The sequence below is a fragment of the Elephantulus edwardii genome, unplaced genomic scaffold (genome assembly GCF_000299155.1).
Source record: "Elephantulus edwardii isolate Elephantulus edwardi_28Jun2011 unplaced genomic scaffold, EleEdw1.0 scaffold00191, whole genome shotgun sequence".
NCBI lineage: Eukaryota > Metazoa > Chordata > Mammalia > Macroscelidea > Macroscelididae > Elephantulus > Elephantulus edwardii.
In genome coordinates, this window is record NW_006399941.1 from 2970847 (window position 1) to 2991424 (window position 20578).

Here is a 20578-nt window from a genome sequence, read left to right on the forward strand (position 1 = left end):
ATGTGATTAGGTATTTTTGTCATGACAAGAGTCTAGAGTGAAGACTACATGGTGGAGTGGACCTGGGGGAGGGTTTGTAAAACAATGAAAGAATTTGTCTTTTATTTTTCCAAGAGGATAGTGTAATAGGGGGTAAGGTTGGGAGGGGAGAAAAGTGCAACTATGAATGAATGGAAATCCAAAGTCTCTGTAAATTTTTACTGAAATTAAAAAAAGATAAAAAAAGAAAATGGGTCAGAACGGCTAATGTTCTTTAGTCTGGCTATTGAAGTTTATGAAACAAACGTAGATTCGTTTAGTGCTTGCATTTATGTTTAACTCGTTCCCTCTTTCACACACAGATCTTGGAGGCAGATCTGGACCAGAGCGGTCCCTTTAAAGCCCTGGAAAGGGGCGCCTCGCTCAGGCCACGCCCCGTCACGTGTCTGCGGTTTCGCCTCGAGCGGGGCGGGGCTTGCGTCTCTCAGTGCCGTCAAGGCTGGTTCTCTGTCAGTCGCGAGCGAAGCTAGAGAGCAGGCGGCTGTTCGACTTCAAGAGCGGAACAGAGTATGCCGACCCCTCCCCCAACTCCCACTCCGTGAGCCCCCACCCCCAACGGTCGCGGGCCGCCGGCAGCCCCGGCCAGAGCCTGGAGAAATGGCGCCGCGGCCCGACCTCCCCTTCCCAGCCTCCCTTTATGCCCTTCTGTCTCGCTAACCCCACGCCTCGTGCGCCGCGGTCCCGCTAAGTGATACCTGCTCCGGGAACGCGCCGTAGGGGGCCGGCGCGGCGGCTTGGGGCGACCGGGTGCGGCCAGGTGCGGGGGACGCACAGCCGCGGGGCTGGGGCCCGGGGCGACCCCCTCCCCGGACAATGCGGCGGCTGGGGGCGGGGCCCCCTTCATCTCGCGGCGTCACGCCTGCCCCTAAAGTCGGGGTGCTCCTGGGGCGGGCGCCCGTCCATGGAGGCCGAGGGCGGTGGGAGAGGGGAGAACGGCCGAGCTGCGGGCGGCGCGGGGCGGGAGGGAATGCTTGGAGGGAAGAAAATGGCGCTGGGAGCTAGTCCCTCCTCTTCCCACGCCGTGTCCTCCGCGTTTCGCCGCCTCCCACGCCCCCTCCGGCCGCCCGGCCTCCCCTCGCCCCAGCCGCTGGCCGGCCCGGGGGGCGTGGACGGACCCCGCTGCCTTCGTTTTCCCTCTTTCTCACCTCGTTCTTGCTCATCTTCCCCACGCCGTCGTCGAAAAGAACGCAGAATTTTTTTCCTTTTTTAACTAGGTTTCTGGAAGATATTGGTTGAAAAAATGGTTTGGCTGAATTACAAGCCCCTCACTCCCTTGTTGATCCATCCATAAAGACTCATTAAGTCATGGTTAAAAGAATAAGTAAATAAATGTTTTACTAGAAGTTCGAGCCTGGTCCCTTTGACCCGGTTTTTGTTTTTGGATAGACTTCTACAGGGTTGAATGGGAAATGATTCTTTGAAATCCTTTTAGGGCACCCCGCCGCCGCCGCTCCAGGCACTAACCTGCGATCTAGTTATATTTGGATGTTTCAAAGTGGAAAGTAGGTTATGATCATTTTAATAACCTTAAAAAGTTATTTCCCCTCCGGCGATGTTGTTGGCACGAGTTAAACTGATCCTGCGAGATTGAGTTTGTAAGATGAAGCAGGAGTGAAACAGGAGTTGTATCCATTGCTGCTTCCCTTGGACTTAATAGCTTTTTCATCCTTAAGAAATGACTGATTAAAGTGGCCACCGTTTGGTTGAACCTGGTTTGAGCTTTTGTAATTTATTTGCTAATAATCGGATGGCCTATTTCTTTTACCTTGACCTCATCTAGTGCCACGCACTCCATCCCAGGGCTAACGGGAGTTTGGTCTAGGGGCTAGATTACAGCTTTTCTCTTTTTAACAGAAATTGAAGTGTCTCTCCTCTCTTCAACATTTACAAAATGTGTATTTTATCAGGCCCTATAACCCCAGGCCACAAACCCTGCTTGGAGTTTGATTCTAGGTCATAGAGACCTTCCTTGGGGTAATGGAGGCTGTAAATCTTAGAGAAGAAATTCCCTCATCTTTCTTTTAGTGAACATCTGGTGGATTCGAACTGCGGACTTTTCAGTTAGCCCCCGTGTTGTCTTTAGTACATAGAAAAGTGAATAAGACTCAAGGGTTTTTTTCCAAGTTGGAAATGACAAAAATAAAAGGTACTTTGGTAATTACAGTGTTACCTCCTGGTATTTATATGGTTTTTGAAAAGAGGTGTTGTGTGCCTTGGGATTCCTTGACATTTGAAATTTAGATGAGGTAATGGTTTTATTTCTGAAAATAAGGCACATGCCTTATGCTTAGGCAGTTGAAGACAAGGCATTAGGCTAAGTGCCTCTATGTCTTGGGAAGTAGGTCTTAGAAGGAATTTGAACTTATGTAAGCCTACCTGATAACCATCTAAAATGACGGAAAAGCCTAGTGACTGAGTATAATAAGAGATTGAGAGTGTGGGATGTGCATGACATTTAGTTCCTGCTGGGTGGTTAAGAACATTTCCCTTTGCATGCTGTTTTCAATGTAGAAGAACATAAATTTAAAAACAACCACCCTAGCCTTTGTCTTTAGGATGAGCGCTGCCGCAGGGTTGGTAGAATGGAGTTACTTGTCCTGAATTTTCCTTTTGGGCAAGTAAGGTGAAGGCAATCAAACAACTTGTAAATTATCTGCATAATGTGTTTTTCTTTCAGAATGCCTAAATCAAAGGAACTTGTTTCTTCAAGCTCATCGGGCAGTGATTCTGATAGTGAAGTCGACAAGAAGGTGACTATAAATACTGTTCATATCTACTTTTAAAAAGGCACATCAGGTCTTAAAATGAAACTATCTTCTCCACAGGTGTTTCTGAAACTGAAGCGTCTCTCTCTGAAGCACTTAACAACTAGTGACAAGAATGCTTACTTGTACTCGGTTTCACATTTTAGGACCCTAAATCAGACAGAAGTGGTCATTTTAATAATTCCTTTATTGGATCACTGAAAAGCTAAAGTTACTTTAGATCTTAGGGAGATAGAATTAGCCCACAACTGCTTTTTGTGTCTGACTAATCAGGCGGAATTACCTGGATTCCTTGATTTTAATGCTGATGTTAATGGCCCTCTCAGCAGCTACTGGTATTTATCCTCTCAAAGAGGATGACTAAATAGAAATATTCACTTGTGGATGTTGAATAAAGCAACATTCACAAATGAATATTTATATATTAATAATGTATATTTATCTATTCGTAATGAATACTTAATGAATATATCCACAAGTCACTTGTAGATGTTGAATGAAGCAACATCCAGCAAAGCTAACATGAAGAGTGGCCTGCTTTTTTATGGCATTGTTTTTTCTGCATGGAATGTCAACACTGATGGAGAGGTTGTTAAGTGAACATCTCACTGCAGTGAAACTTCCTCTCATCCCTGCTTATCTCTGGCTACCTTTTATCCCCTGGGTAAAGCTTTCATAGTTGTTTCTGAGCTCAGTGGACAGAAATTGGAGAGAAAGCGTTTATGGGAGTATCTCAGAGAAGTTGGACTTGTGTATGTACATGCAGAGTAAAATATCTAGGACACGGAAATAGGTCTTCAGAGGACATCAACAGCTATATTTACAGCAAATGAAATGTCTTTAAAATTTATATTGTACTTTAGTATGTAGCCTTGTGCACTGAGTATCATTAACCTGTTATATGCTAGACATAACTCAACTTTTTGATTATTGAGTCATACATTTTTGCTGTTGTGCGTTCAATTCAAGCCCTTTGCTGCCTAGTTGATTCTTCTCATGGCAACCTATAGAACAGAGTACAACTGTCCCACAGGATTTTCAAGGATGTAACTCTTTACAGAAGAGGTCTGCTAAATTTTTCTCATCTGCCATAACTAGGGGCTTCAAAATCACAGACATTTTGGGTATCATCAAATTATAGTATCATCAAAGTTCTTCGTTATATTTAATTTTGTATGTACTTAAGTCAAATACAGGGCTTCTTTGAGTAGATGACTTATTGGTAAGGAATTACACTGCCAGCTCGAAGGTACATGGTTCGAATCTACCAGGTGCTCTTCAGGAAGTAGATAATGCAGCCACCTCCTATACTCGATTTACTCAGCAAAATCCCTCTGGAAGGTCAGATTGCAGTTGGTGGTTCCAATAAGATGGAACACAGGAACAACATGAATGCAAATCGGCAGTTGGGTTCCCTCTGGTGGTTTAGTCCATAGGCTTAGCCTAGAGGTGGTGAGTCTTAATCAGAGCCTCTGTAAAGGAAAGATAGGCATTTTCTTGTGCAGTTTACATCCTTGGAAAGAGTCAATTCTTATTCAAGGGCATTGAGGGAGATGAGTAATAGACTTGACAACAGTGGTTGATTGCTAAGCTAATTAAACATCTCAGTGTATTTTTATATTAGAGAATGCTAATCACACAAATATTTTGTATTTGATGAAGATTGGTGAAATATAAAATATTTATAAATACCTATATTTTGGTAAAATAAATCTAGTTTATACTTTTCCATTGAGGAGTATGACTGCCCCCTGCTGTTTGGGTTGGGAACTTTATTAGCTCATTTTGGCACTGAGGATTGGGGTACACGTGACCAAAGCATGTTTATTTTCCTCTACCTCATACTTGGATGAGAGGTGGATGATAGATAAGGAGGAACTAATTCTCATGGCATTGTTGGCAAAGAATATTAAATATACCGTGAACTGCCAAGAGAAGAAACAGCACTGTCTTGGAAGAAATGCCGTCTGCGTGCTTCTTAGAAGGATGGGGAGACTGCCTTTCACATCATTTTGGGCTGTTACCAGGAAAGACATTATCTCTATAAAGCAGAGGGTTGCTGGGAAAGAACGTCGAGGAGATAGGTTGACACGGTGACTCCCATTGGTGGACTCAAGCACAAACGAGACTGAGCATGGCACCAGATTGGGCAGTGCTGAAGCACTCCAGAAGGTTGCTAGGAGTGGGAGCCAACTTGCCGACATTTAGCAAAACAGCTCGTTTTGAGAATGAAATTATTTTAAAAATGTTTATAATACTGCTTTTAAAACATTGTGGTTTTGAATGCTAGCCAAGCGTTGCCCCTTCAGTAATTTTGTGTGACAGTAAAGTACAAAATAGCTCATTTTGAAGTTAAATGGTCATGTCTTAAAAATGAAATGGGTTGAGTGTTTTTCTTCCTCATTGACGTAGTTTGATGGCCATATGGGTAAGGCTGTATCACTACCCTACTGTAACTGTTCTCATTCCTTTAGTATTCATAGGGTTTGCTAAGTCCTGTTATTTAAGAAGTAGATGTCCCGTCCTGCATCCTAGTCTGTCTGAATCAGAGCTCCACCGAACTTTGTCAACCATCGCAGCAGCCCTGTGTTATCTCAGTAGAGCAAACTGACCAACAAATGCTGTGCCACTCAGAACAATGTTCTTCCCAAAGGCACACTATTTTTTTTTTCCAAAGGCACACTATTAAACACTTGCCTGGCCTGTGGTCCTCACACCCAGCCCACTTTTAAATACAAAGGCTCGTCTGTCATGTCCTGATTACTGTGGCTTCCAGTACACAGCTGATTGTTAACTAAATCAGAACTGCCAGTCAGCTTACACAAGCAGTTAAACAGGAGGACTTGTATTGTAGAGGATCAAGGAGTGTGCAGCCTTTGGTATAGATTGCATCTCGATATCAAGAAAACAAATATTTTTACCATGGGACCAGTAAGCAACATCATGATGGATGGAGAAAAGATTGAAACTGTCAACAGTTTTGTGGTATCCATAATTAACACCCTTGATAATAAGGAGACACATTGCACTGGCAAAATCTGCAGTTAGGGACCTCTCCAAATTATTTAGTAATGATGCCAGTTTGAGGACTAAGGTGCATGTGATTCAGGCCATAGACTTTTCCAATCACTTGCTCTGCATCTGACAGCTGGGTAGTGAATGAATAAGGATGACAGAAGACGTATTGACGCCTTTGAGCTGTGGTGTTGGAGAAGAGCACTGGACATTCTGTGGATGATGAACAGACAGATAACATTTTGGAGAGGGTTCTTTAGAGGCAAGAATGATGAGGCTTCACCTCATATACTTTGGGCATGTTGCTAGGAGAGGCTATTCTTTGGAGAAGGACGTGATGTTGGGAAGGTTGAAGAGTCAGCGAAGGAGAGGAAGACTGTCAACCAGGTGAATTGACACAGTGACTGCTTCAGTGGGCTCTTGTGTGTCAGGAAATGTGAGGATGGCACAGGATAGAGCAGGGTCACCATGAATTGCACTCAACAGCACCCGACAACAATCAGTGGGTAAGGAGTTGTGCTCCCAATTCAAAGGCAGGTGATTTGAATCTACCAGCTGCTGCTTGGGAAGAAGATAGGTAGCCTAATCTCTGTGATTTATAGTCTCAAAACCTGCTCGACGGTCAAGAATGATTTGATTCCAACTAAACAGCAGTGAGTTAAGTTTTCTCTGTTTAAAAAAAAAGAAGGATGACTCATTAATTTCAAATAGATAGGGTAGCTAGCTGCTCCACCTCCAATCGTTTTTCCTTCCTGAAGAAATACTGTACGAATGTAAGATCTCCCCATCAATACAAAGGATTTTTTTCCCCCCTTGCTATGGCCACTCTTCTACATGACATCTTTTGGCTCCCAGGAGTACATCTTGAAAACAGCTTTAGAGGTATCTTAGATTGTCAAGTAAATCTTTTGGTCTTTTATGTCTTAAAAAATAGTGGAATCTTTTTGAACCTGGTCTTACATTATGCTTGTATATGCAGACTTTTAACTGTATTTTTGTTGTGTGTGCCCCCCCCCCCCCTTTAAAGTTAAAGAGAAAAAAGCAAGTTGCTCCAGAAAAGCCTGTAAAGAAGCAGAAGACTGGTGAAACCTCCGGAGCCCTGTCCTCCTCCAAGCAGAGCAGCAGCAGCAGGGATGATAACATGTTCCAGGTGAAGTTAGCTATTTCACTTTGCTGCGGGGAAATTGGGTTTACTCTCAGAGAAGTGAGATTATTGGTCTATGGAGGTTATAATCTTCTTGACTGAAGATACAATATTTCTTTGAAATGTAAGAAAACAAGAAAGTTTTAGACATGTATGTACTTTCTAGTGATCATGGATTCCTTTAAGTGTACAAGTCTGTAGTTTTGCTGTATTTAACATCATGGAAATGTCAATGTTATTAAAATTTTGGAAAAAATTATAGACTTAGCAAGCAATTTGGTTGCTTGGCCTGTGAAGTATGATTAAGTTTGTTGGTGGAGAACATCAGTATGACCTGCCTAGTTTTAGCTTGTTGTTATGTGCCACTGGCTGACCCTCCAGTGGGTTTTCTGAAGCCGTAAATTGCACTGGTGTTCTGGTGACTTAGTGCTGAGGTATTGTGTTGCCAACACCGAATCACATGGTTTGAATCCACCAGCTGTTCTTGGAAGATGAGCAACATCCTTCAGTATGACTTCTGAAAAGTCACTAGAAGGTCACTTAACGGGTTGCTTCCACCTCGACGGTACGCAGCCTTGGTGGAGATTGCCCATCACAGAGTAGCTGTGTTTTTGGTCCTTTGGGTGGCAGCACAGCTCCCTACCCACTAACGCTTCCTAGGTTTTCCTGGTAGAGAGGGCAGGGAAGGTTTCAAGGAAAATGAGTTTACAAAAATATATAGCGGAGAATATAGCTGATGAATGGGCAAAGTGAAGGGAATTCATTAGAGACATCTGGTAAAGATCACCCAGAGGACACTAGTAGAACTTGGATTTCTTCACTAGTAGTTTTGTTTTTTTTTTTTCCCACTTTATTATTTTTGTGTGCGTGTACTGTCAAATCAGATCTGACTGGTACAGGAGGAGATTGCCCCTCCTTCCCCGGCAGAGCATCTGGTGGATCCGAACCGTGTACCTCTGGGATTGTAGTTGCACCTCCTTGCCACTAGGCCACCAGAGCTCCCCTTGGATTTCTTCACTAGTTTGATGGGGCTTTGATACGTCGTTGTATAAGAAGGATTTGAGGGGAAAGGTTTTGGGGTGGAGAACAGATTGCAGGTGAGAGCTTTTAGGCAGCTGCAGGCATTAAAATCTGTGTAGTAAATGATAGTGTATGTTCCCGCCCCCCCCAATATCAGCAGAGAAATAGGTTTTCTGTGAGTTTCTAGGGAGGAATGGATCTGAGGAATTAAGCAGTTTGAGCTGTTTTCTATACATAAGACCATAGACATTAAAGTTTTACTGACAGAAATAAGAACAAGAATTTTGTTTTAGTAGTAAATGAGTTTAACTGACTTACAGACCTGATTGTAAACATAAGAAAATAAGTAGTCTCCTGTGCACATGAAGGATGCAAACTCATTGCTGTTGAATCAGAAGCGACTTATAACTAGTTGACCCTCCGTTGGTTTTCTGCGACACTCAATGGCATGGAAGAAGATGGCCCATTTTGAACCACCAGAGATGTGCGTGACCTTTGGATTAGCAGTGCAGTGCCCTGCAGACTAGACCAGAGCTGTCTGGGGAACTGTTTATGTGGTAATCAGTGTGGTTGACTTAACCCTTCACGGAGGAGGAAGAACAGGTGACATGTAGATAGATGATAATAAGAAAAGTTGTTGGTTAAGAGCTTGAGAAGGAAAATTAGAGAAATGCTGTAAAGGGAGCATGAAAGGAAACCTGTTTTAAGGAGAAGACATAAATAGTACTTAAAGCTAAGACATAAATAGTACTTAAAGCGAAAGATCGAGAAGAATGTGACATCATACTAACATGAGGCTAAATAAATACTCTTAAAAACTTACTGCATAGTAAAGAAGACTGGGGTGGGGGTGGGGAATTGTACAACAAAGAATTTTCAAAGAGAAAAGCGAACTGGGGGGGATGGACAGGGAGGAAAATGTAAAAAGGAGGGAATGGAAATCCAAGTTCTCTAAATTTTCATTAAAATCTCAATTTAAAAAAACCCCACCTTAGTGCTAGCCTTAAAAGGCAGTGTTTCGGGATTAAGGTGAGAATGGAAGTTTGGTATTTTCATTTATTTGTGGCTTATATTTCTGGATTTAAAAAATAGACAAAATGAAAACAAATGCAGATTAATGTGATAGAGAACACTAATGAGTTTATAAGAAAAAAAATGATTAAAGGTCCTGGTAAACTGAATGCTTACTATTTCCTTTAGACCTTACTAGGTTCTAGACATGCAGTTGTAAACCAAAAAGATACTCTTCATTAGCTTTAAGGAATTTATTAATAAATTAATAAAACTAAAGTCCTAAGATTTAATGTGAAATTATACAGATAAATTTCTATACAATGAAAACTATGGTAAATGCTGAGAAGAAAAATGGCAAATTATTCAAATGAGGCTTTAAGATTATGTATGTTTAGAACCTCCTAAGGAAGTAGCATCCAGAGGGTCAACCTTAATGCAGTTTTTGGGAGAGGGAGACATTTTCAAATAAGGGAACATGTGTAAATACCTTGATGTGGGGAGGAGCTTGAATGTGTAGGAATTAAAAGTCTGGAATGCTCCTGAAAGTATAGTTGAAGAGGAAGAAGAACTAGTTCTTTTATAGGTTGAAAGCCCATGTTAAGGTGTGTAGGTTTTATTCTAAGAGAATTGAGAAGCCATTTTAAGAGACCGAATGAAATACAAAAGAATTCCTTCCTTTTCATAAACTTTCCTTCCATGTAAAATCAGTCTGTCTATTTTAACTTAATTTTAGTAGTAAAGATAATAATACAATATAGAAAAGATTTGGTGGGTACATAAGTATCATAGACTTTCCCCCCTGATATATAGTATTTATGGCCTTTGAATGGATTTTATCATTTCCATTTTATTTTAACAATTAAGAAACCAAGACCCACATACAGAAATTTTATTTCGTGAGAGCATTTTTAGGGGCTACTGAATCCAGGAGGTATTTCCCCGCTTAAACAGGGGGTGTCTTAATACCTCACTTGGAAAGCTCTTCAAGCCTTCTAAACTATTTACACACTACCTTATTATGTCCCTTTGAAAGTCTGGCTTTAGGAGGAACAGTGACCTTATTTTCACTATCTTTGTAGATGACAAGAGTATATAGATTTTCTGAGAATATAAGACTTAATATAGATGTAATTTCAGTTTTTTGTTTGAGATGATTTTTTACCTGTAGAATGGTTGTACTGGATTTTAATTGGCTTGAAAACACATTAGAGTACATTGATTATATATGAAATTGGCCTTCATTTAATATTAAAACATTAATAGCAAGTATTATCTGATATCCTAAGATGCAATTTTTAGAAAATGAGATAACCATTTCTTGAGACTACAGTTACAAGAAACAGTCTTCAGTTCTGGTAAGGAATTGCTTTAAGTGGTTCTCTGAAGGTAATATTTGAGGAAAGCTCTATCCTATCCCTTGGAGAGGGACGTCATGGTCGAGGGACAGCAAAGGAAAGGAAGTCCCTCAACCAGGTGGATTGGCACAGTTACTGCAGTGATGGGCTTGAGTGCTTTAGAGATTGTGAGGATGGCATAGCACAGGGTTCCTATGAATCGTACTGGACTCTGGCACCTAACAACAACAATGTGCAAGGAATCTAGTGTGACTTGGTTAGAATCCTAACTAGAGAGATTGTTTGATAGATACTTGCTATTCTTCTTAGCTCCCGAATCTTTTTAAGATTTGTTTCCATAGGAATGTAATTTATATGTGGTAATTTTTGTGTTATTAAAAGACAGAGAACTATAATTAATTACAAAAAACCCTTAGATTCTGTATTCAGAGTTGTGCTAGGATCATGAAGTTGTTAGATAGTTAACTGAACCTGTGGATTCTTCATGGCTTAATAGAACATGTGTGTCCCTGTTGGTTGTAGTTGGTCTTGTGAGATTTTGTTTGTAAATTATATTTTTAAGTAAAAGAAAAGACAATGGGAAAAGTGAAATGTACTTTGTTTAATTTTTTTATTTTATTTTATTTTTAATAATGATATAGTCAGTCCTTTGCTTTTTTGATGTGGATAGTGGCAGCCATGTTTTAATTGGAAATATAGTGAATGCTGTGAATAGAAATATGTAAATCACTGTTGAAAGGAAAATCTCTTTATGCTACTTACTTCTTTTGCAGATTGGAAAAATGAGATACGTTAGTGTGCGAGACTTTAAAGGGAAAGTCTTGATTGATATTAGAGAATATTGGATGGATCAAGAAGGTGAAATGAAACCAGGAAGAAAAGGTGAGATTTAATTTCCTGAATTTGGTTAAAATGTTAGGACTAAGTAAAAAATTTTCTAGGAAACTTAACTGTATAGGTCAAGGAAGACCCTCAGTCATTTGATTCTGTAGTCATTTTGGATAAGATAAACATTTTAAATGAAATGCTTAAACCAGAAAAGTAATAGCACTTTATGTGCCTTCTAATTTTCCTGAATAAGTGAATTTTTTGGCTTGTTTAAATTTCTGGTACTTCTGAAGTAGCTTAGATGCTACCTGTGAAGTTGTAAAATCATGAGGAGAAATTCCTGGTTTACAGTGTTTATTTTGATTCCTCATCTGAAGACTATTTTTAAGGGTCATTTACTCACTTGTTATCCAGTCGGAATCAACCCTTAACTGAGCCTTCATGTGGGTTTTTAGAGGCTGTAACCCACGTGGTAGGAGATCATCCATCTATCTCCAAAGAGCAGCTGTTGGATTCAAACCACTTCCTGTTGGGTTGGCGGCACAATTCTCTACTGACTAGGCCACCAGCTGGGCATCTGTGTTGCTTCCATGTATACTTCAGCCAGGCCCTAATCTGTCAGCATCATGAGTACATACTTAGGTTATCACCAGATAATTGTAGAACATACTTTGAACCACCCTTAGTGTATTTGGATAGCTAGTTGATCCTAAAACATGCCTTCTTATTTTCTTCTCTGCCTGTCAGAGCAAATACTTCTTGTTTGTGCTCTTGAAGATTTCTTGCTCAGGGTCAATCATTTCTGAATTATTTATTTGGTCATCCATGATTCAGAGTAGCCAGTGCTGGCTGTCTTTCTTGTTTGACCAGATAATGGCTAATAAATACAGTTTGATTAGCTTTAAAGTACCAGTGTATATTCTCCCGCCATCAGTTTTTTGAGAACTTGATGAATTCTTCGAAGATTATTTTATTTCTTTACTTTATAGGGATCAGTTATTACAATATTAAAAATTTAAAATACCAGGTACTAAAAAATACAAGTTTCCACATCCTAAGAATGCATCATAGATTTCATTTTATGATCTATTATTTCTAGTGTTTACTTAAGTGACTGCAGCAATGGGCTCGAGTGTGAAAGATGATGAGGATGGCACAGGATAGGACAGGGTTCAGATCATAATAGTTCTTCATTGAAAGGATCTAGTTTTAGTTATTCACAACAACCTTTTAAGGTCTAAGTGCCATTTTACTGGTTAAACTAAGGTAGATTTTTAAACATTGTATAGCTAATGGTGATGCACTGGATTTGACCTGACATGATTTTAGAATGTCTTCTTATCCAGTGTATTCACGTTTGAGTTTTTTCTGGATCATATCCCAGGGATCTCTTCAGAGTGAAGGCTTCAGTAAGAACACAGCATAAACTGTATCACATTAGATACCTGGGAGTTTTTGTCAAATACTGCAGCTAGCTGCATGCCAAATTGGGGTGTTAGGTGAGGTATCCTGAGAAGATTTGCAGGCATTTGAGTTCAGTCTTGAAATGTCCTTGTTCTTAGGTATAAGTTATAGTAGATGCAGGGTGCAGTATTAAAAAGAAAACTCACTGTAAGATATATACCTACCATTTTCAGTCTGCCGAAGACATTGTGAGACAGTCTAACAAATTGTACAGTATTCAAAATGGTTATTTTCATAAGAATGTTTTTGTTGTAAGTGTAAAAATCCTTCAGAAAGTTTAAGTAGATTTTCCAACTTTTGATTTTGAAACTTTGTTTTAGGTATTTCTCTAAACCCCGAGCAGTGGAGCCAGCTGAAAGAACAGATTTCCGACATTGATGATGCAGTAAGGAAACTGTAAAATCAGAGCCACAGAAAACCTGTACTGTTCTAGTCGTTTTAATCTGTCTTTTTACATTGGCTTTTATTTTCTAACTGTTGTTTTCCAAGCTGTTGTATATTTGGATTGCAGAACAATTTGTAAGATGAATACTTTTTTCCTTTTTTTTTTTTTTAAATGTGCATTATTAAAAATGTTCTGAGTGAAGCTAATTGTCAGCTTTATTGTGGGGGATTGCTTTATGCCCACCACCTAATGTAAAATAAAATCAAGTAATACAATCTCAGTTGTTGTGGCCTTTATTGAGTTGGTAGATACTGTTTCAAACCTAACGTCAGTTTGTAGACCTTTTGGTTTCAAGTCAATTCTATGTCAAGAAGAATTTGTTCCTGTAAGTGATAAACTCCTGATTTGGTAAAATGCATACTTTTTCTGTTCTTTTCCACCTCGTATCTTGGTTGTTGACCTTTCCACCCCAATGAGTTTCTACTCCTACCTCCTACCTTTTAATAATTTCTCTTTTCTGTACTGTTTGCTAGTGTCAGTAAAACTGTTTAGTGTTAATTACCTTTGTAAGGCACTTGGCAATTAAGTATATTGAATGGTAATTTGATAAACCACCTGACTGATTTAACGCTGAACAAGTGTACATCATTACCTGTATTGTTCTGTGTCAGTGTTAGCTTACTGTGCATCTGTAAAAAATAGTGATTTAGATGGCTGATTTACTTATTAAACACATTGTGGGATGATATTTTTTAAATGATAAGCTGTTAAGATACACTAACATTTAATAAAAATTCTGAGAGCTTTTACACCTGACATTTTTTTTAACACTTGAGTATGGATAGCCAGAGATAACCACTGAACTTTACTATCCTAGTAGATAATGCCATCAGTCTGTTTTTTTCTTTTTTTGTAAAGCAAGGTGTTGTGAACACATTTTTGGCCTTTGTTCAGAAGACTGGTGAATTTGTAGTTAATTTTCTGGATGGTGGCATTCTTTTCTTGATTCTAGGAACGTTTAGCAGACACATTTAAGTTACTTATATTTATAATTGATTGATGAAGGATGCATAGATATCAGGGACTTTGCAGCAATAAAGGGGAATGGTATGGTATGCCTTAGAAAAAGAATGTAAAGGGAATTAAAAATTAGGAGATGGAGGTGAAGAGGAAAGGCTTCTGTCAGGTTTAAATGGTATACACAAAGTGATAACTTTGTAAATATTTTCAAGTTCTGACCTTGTTAGGATACAGTTTTGGATAGAATAGTAAAAATGAAAAGTTAAATACATTAAGAATCTTAGGACAAATTATTTTTGGTAACACATCTCAAATAATTTATACCAGTAAGGGCTGCACTATTTTCCGTAATTTGATTCCTAGATTTAAAACATTTTGTAATTGAATTGCTAGGGACTTAATTTCAAAACTATCTTCCAGGCCATGCTCAGCTAATCAGTTTTCTTTCTAGGCTATTCTGTTTAGGTATGTTTTACATTTCCTAGATGACTTTTGAGTGTAATTGTGAATAATAGTAACAAAGTGTTACAGATATTTTTGTTAGAATACCAGGGATGGCTTTCTTTTAAAATTTTTTATTAGAATAACCATGCTTGGTTAGTAACTTTGTTAGGCATTTGGGAACATTTTGTCCTCTTAATAGGGTAAATTTGTAAAATATCCCTTATTTTTGGCATAAAGATAGTTGGAACACACCTTTGATTTTGGTAAAGTTGATGAATACATTTCCTTGATTTATGTGAATTTAGAGCTGTTAAGCATTTTAAATTTACTAATACAAGATGGTGCTGAAAACTTACCAACATATTATCTAGGTATTTAACTTTTTATTAAAACATTTATATAAAGAGTATGTATCTGGCAGAATTGATAAAGTTGAATGCTAAATTCATTTAAATACTGGACATAAAATAATCTTTTGTGTGTACATATGTAGGACAAGGTAAGAACTGTTAAATTGTACTGGAAATGCAGAATTATTATTTTTTTGTCTTTTATTTATTTATTTTTTAATTTAGTTTGTTTTTCATTTCAAGGAACATCTACAGAGATTTTGGAATTCCATTCATTGTTGCACCCTTCTCCCCGCACAACCCACTCCCCCCCCCCGCCGAATTTTATTTTTAAAAAATTTTCTATCTTGGTAAAATATTGAGATCGACCTGTTATTACCTTGCAGTGCCACAATGAAGTCTGGTCTGTAATCAGAATTTGCCCTTCAGTGAAAGTGCTTGGTAATGAAGTTTTTCCTCTTACAGTTTGAGCAGCATTTGTCCTTTTTCTGATGCTCTTGTCATTTAATTGAAAGAAAAACTGCTGTTACTTTTGATAAAATCTTTTGATAATTTATTTTGCTTTGATTTATAACTACCTAAGAACTTTTAATACCTCCTAACCTTATTAGCAATTCAAGATGCTGTGGTGACCAGTGTGTTGGACAGAATGTGTTTAGAAAAAAGACTTAGGGGGCAAAGAAACCCAGAAGAAAGTACATCCTGGTTTGGCTAGCTACTTTGGGCGAATAAAGAACTAGCTATTAGCTCTTTTTTTAAAAATGTTTTTGACATAGTATTAAAAGAGAACTGTGTAAGTTTTAAGACTTTTAAATGTGCAAATATTATCACTGCTAAAATTTTTTTTTTAGTTTCATTTTCTTTGGAACCTAATCCAGTGAAATACTCAAATGTTTTAAAATGGATTGTTTTTCCAGACAAATTCTAGGGGCAAACATTTCACATCATCATGGATATGTAATTCTCTAATTGTAGAATTCTTGTATGCATTGTTTGGTATATTTTCCATGGAGTTGTCATTGAATATAGTCCATCTGTGTATATTTTAAATGTTGAAATAAAAATAACTTTGCTTGATGGGTCATTGCAGTTTCACAAACTTGGAGATGAGTGAATGTTACCTGTTGCATAAATTTATAATTAGCAAATAGTATGTCTGTCTGTGAGTGCTTTGGAGTGTAGCTTAAACTCAGTGTTTTCTGAGCCTCTTCAGAACCAGGTGGTATGAGCAAATTTTCTTTTTTTTACATCAGCCTGATAATAAAGTGGGAAAGTGCAAGCCTGTGACCACTCTTTGTTTACCTTAGGGATGGCTTGCCTTCATAATTCGTTTATTATTCTTAACTATGTTAAGTACTCCTGAGTATTCAAAACAGATTTTCATTTTTAAAGTATTTTGCCCTTCTTTGTTAATCCTTTTTCCAGCGAAATGTCAGAAAGGTTCAAGGAAGACTAGTGGCACTTAATTTGTTGGATTTCATCAGCTGGAAGTTTGGGGTTTTTTTTCCTTTCTTAATAATGATTTTTTTAAAATGCAATGTAAATCTTTTTATAACATATTCTTTCCATTTACTTTTTCCTTATTCATTCATTGTTGCACATTTTTCTCCCTTCCCACCCCTCCCCCGGGTTTGTTTTTCTCTTTGAATAGGAGGGGAAAAAATTCTTTCATTGTTCTACAATCCCAAGATCACTTGACAATGCATTTCTTTTTCTGTAATCTTGTCATGAAAATTCCTAATCTTATATTTCTTTTAAACAGTTCTCTCCCTCATCTGTTTAAATGCAGTATACATAATCTCCTCCTTTCTTAGGTTACCCCCCAATCCCGATGTCAGTCCCATTTTATTTCACTCAGTATAATGTTCTCCAGCATCACCCATTTTGTATTTTATTTCATGAGTTGTTTTTTTAGTGCAGCATAGTATTCCATTGTGTGACTGTACCACAGGTTCTCTATCCATTTGTTGACGGGGACTTGGGGTTGTTTCCAACTCTTTGCTATTATGAACAAAGCATGATAAGCATGGGTGTGCACATACATACCTGCTTGGGTGGCAGTTACGGTTTCTTTAGAGTATATTACCAGTAGTGGAATTATTGGTTCAGATGGTATCACTATTTGCAACTTTTTGAGAAAGCCCTCCACAGCCTTCCATAGTGGTTGCACCATTTTACGCTCCCACCACCAAGTGAATAAGGGTTCCAGTTCCTCCACAACCTCACCAGCACTTACTGTTTGCTGCTGTGTTGAATTTTGCTATTCTGACTGGGGTAGGGTGATATCGTTTTGATTTGCATCTCTTAGAGCTAGGGATATTGACGACTTCATCGTGTGTGTGTGTTGGCCATCTGAATGTCTTTGGTGAAGTGTCTGTTCATATCCTGTGCCCATTTTTCAATTGGGTTGTTTATCTTGTGGCGGAAGTTTGTTTGTTTTTTTTTTAATAATTTTTTATTTTGTTTTACAGAGGTTTTGGATTTCCATTCATTCATTGCCGCAATTTTCTCCCTTCCCACCCCTCCCCACCAGCTCGCTTCCGCTTCCCCCTCCGAAGAGAGGAAAAAAAATTTCTTCATTAGTATATAATTCCCACGTCCCTTCTCCCCACCCCCTCCCTACCCCAGTACACTTCTCTATGCAACCTTAATTCTGGATTCCTGTGCTAACCATAATAATCATATATCACTTCTAATCTGTTCTTTCCCTCATTTGTTTCAAAACAATATACATAATTTATCCAGTTTTTTTCTGTCATACCCCCACCCTGTTGTCAGACCCATTCTACAACAGTGGCACCATGCAGTATTTGTCCCTTTGTGACTGAGATATTTCACTCAGCATAATGTCCTCCAGGGTCACCCACTTTGAATAATATTGCATGAGTTCCTTGTTTTTCAATGCTACGTAGTATTCCATTGTGTAGATATACCTCAGCTTCTCTATCCATTCGTTTGTTGATGGGCCCTTAGGCTGCTTCCAACTCTTTGCTATTGTAAACAAAGCTGCAATAAACATGGGTGTGCATATGGAAGTTTGTTTTTAATAGCATACTGACCAAAAAGTTGAGCCAGAAGAAGAAAATCATAGTTGTTGAAATATATGCTGTCAGTAAAATAACTGGGAGGTAAAAGTCATTTTATAGCTAAATTACTATCTTAAGTCAGTCAAGACTTTCATACTATGTAATTGAAAGATGTTGTACACTGGACCTTTGCCCCATCTTCCATTATAGAGTCAAAACTGTCATTCTTGGTTCTGTAATCTTTTCAGTCCTGTCTTGACAGCAACATGCCGATGATCCTCTATTTCTCTCTGAGACTCTTGATTCAGAGTTTTTATTCTCTATGAACAGTTTTTATTCTTTATTGTGGATAACTAAGGAAATTATTTAGGTCATCTTTTCTATTCTTGGGGAACCCTCCCCCCCCCCAACCATCCAGAATTTCAACACTTGAACACTACAGCCTCGCACTGGTAATAGCCTTGTGCACAGCACTAATACTACAGAGTGCTGCTCCTATCATCCAAGCTCTGAACTTAAACGTTTGTTATAGTTTTTGTGTTTTAGAGTGATGTAAATTTCAGTTTTGTAAAGTGCTTGCTAGATAAGCCCAAGTCTTGTGTAGCTTTTACTCTTTATCTTTCAAATATGTGTTTGAAGGAAAAATATGAAGAACTCTTGTTTACCCTTTTGTTTTAGACACTGTTCACAATTTACCACTTCAGATACTATCTTTATAGCACTTAGGCCGTGCTAGAATCATGTGCCTAAGGTAAATTATTTAATCTTCCTTTGATCCTGATGCCACATTGTTCTTGATAGCATCTAGCTTCTTGAATGATTTGCTCAGCATGCAGATTGAATAGATATGGAGAGAATACAACCCTGACCCACAACTTTATTTTAAACCACATAGCATTCCCTTGCTCTCTCAGCACAGCAGCCTCTTGGGATAGTTACCAAATGAGCATGATTAAGGCTTCTGGGATTCCCATTCTTCCTGTTAGTCATAAGTAGTTGTGATCCATACAGTCAAATGCCTTTGCATAGTCAGTAAAAGATAACTATACATTCTTCTGGTATTCTCTACATTCAGCCAGAATTAATCGGAAATTACCAATGACGTCAGTGGAGTCACAATTTCTAAACCCTGCTTGAACCTTTGAACTGTTCTAAGTGGTTTTGGATGATCTTCAGCAGTATTTTGCTTGAGTGTGATATTAATGATAATGTCCTGTAATTTTCACATTCTATTTTATCTCCTTGCTGGGATATAGGATCAAATATGGATGGATCTCTTACAATCAGTCTGCCACGCAGCTGTTCTTCAGATTTCCCAGCATAGACTGGTGAGCGTGTTCAGGGTTGCATCTGTTTGGTTAAACATTTCAGTTGGTATCCCATCAATTTCTGGGGCATTATTTTTTGCCAGTGCAGCTTAACTTCCTTCATTACCATTGGCTCTTGTTCATACGGTACTTCCTGAAGTATTACAGTGTTGGCCAGTTCTTTGGTACAGTTGCTGTAACATCTTTTAGTAGTTCCTGGATCAGTCAAGATTCCCCCAGCAACATCTTACAGTATTGCATCTCGAGGCTTGAATTTGTTTTTAAATTCTTTGCGCTTGAGAAATCCCAAGCGAATTCTTTTTTAGTCTTCAGTTCTAGCTCTCTGCATATTCTGTTAACATTCTTTATCTTTTCTAGTAGCCCTCTGACATCTTCTCTTTAGTTCTTTTACTTAAGTATCTTCTCTTTAGTTCTGCTTAAGCATCTCTTCCCTTTGTTTTGGCTTTTTGATGGCTTTAGTGTCATTTCCATAGTCTCTTCTGAGATCGGTTTTGGTTTTTTTCTTTCTCCTCTGAAACCTTGTACTCTCTATGGAGGATAGCCTTTATGTTGTCATACAACTAATGCATCTAGTTTTTGATCATTGATGTTCAGTGCTTCAAACCTATTCTTAAGATGATTTTTTTTTCTTCTTAAGATTATTTTTAAGTTCAGGTAGGATAGACTAACGATAGACTAGTTTTCATTTTCTTAAGTCTTCATCTGAACTTGCACGTGAGTAATTGATAATTTTCTCCGTAGTCAGCACCTGGCCTGGTTTTGACTCCTGATACTGAGCTGCTTCATTGATTCCTTCCACAGATGTAATCAGTATGATTTCTGTTCAGTCCATTAGGTGAAGTCCATGTGGAAAGTTTCTGTTTTGTGTTTTGTTGAGGCTTTTGTTTTAAGTAATTTCCTATGAGTAAGAGTGTACATAATTTGATCATTTGCTTACCAGCTTCATTTCTGTCAAAGCTCATACTTCATTGTTTCCAATCACTACCAATAAACATACAGTCAGGTATCTTGATATGAATGTTTGATCCATTTCAGACTGCAAAATTTGGTACAGTTTCTTCTTTGGCTTTAGCTAGTGGTGTGTGTTTGTTGTTATGTGCCGTCAAGTCGCTTACTACTCATAGTGACCCTTATGTATGGCCTTGCCCTCCTGGACCTGCCCTCCACCCTCCCGAGCATGATGTCCTTCTCCAAGGATTGGCCTCTCCTTACAGCGTGACCAATGTATGTCAGACGAAGCGTCAGAATCCATGCCTCCAAAGAGTAGCCCGGTACTGTCAATACTCTTCTCCAACACCACAGCTCAAAGGCATCAATTCTCCTTCTTTCCTGCTTAGTCATTGTCCAACTCTCTGATATATAACAAATGATTGCAGACCAT

General features: G+C 38.6%; 1 protein-coding gene across 1 annotated transcript; it reads left to right on the forward strand.

Annotated features, from left to right (window-relative positions):
• Nucleotides 1–2717: 2717 nt before the first annotated feature.
• SUB1 (SUB1 homolog (S. cerevisiae)) lies at nt 2718–13307 on the forward strand. The gene is made up of 4 exons (XM_006896792.1): nt 2718–2789; nt 6847–6969; nt 11126–11234; nt 12965–13307. The coding sequence occupies exons 1-4, from the start codon at nt 2718–2720 to the stop codon at nt 13042–13044; spliced, it is 384 nt and encodes a 127-aa protein (XP_006896854.1). The 3' UTR covers nt 13045–13307.
• The last annotated feature ends 7271 nt before the right edge of the window (nt 13308–20578 follow it).

Coding starts and splice junctions, on each gene's coding strand:
- SUB1 (XM_006896792.1), top strand. CDS start 2,718: ATGCCTAAATCAAAGGAACTTGTTTCTTCAAGCTCATCGGGCAGTGAT. Junction 2,790..6,846: donor ATAGTGAAGTCGACAAGAAG/GTGACTATAAAT, acceptor CCCCCTTTAAAG/TTAAAGAGAAAAAAGCAAGT. Junction 6,970..11,125: donor GGGATGATAACATGTTCCAG/GTGAAGTTAGCT, acceptor CTTCTTTTGCAG/ATTGGAAAAATGAGATACGT.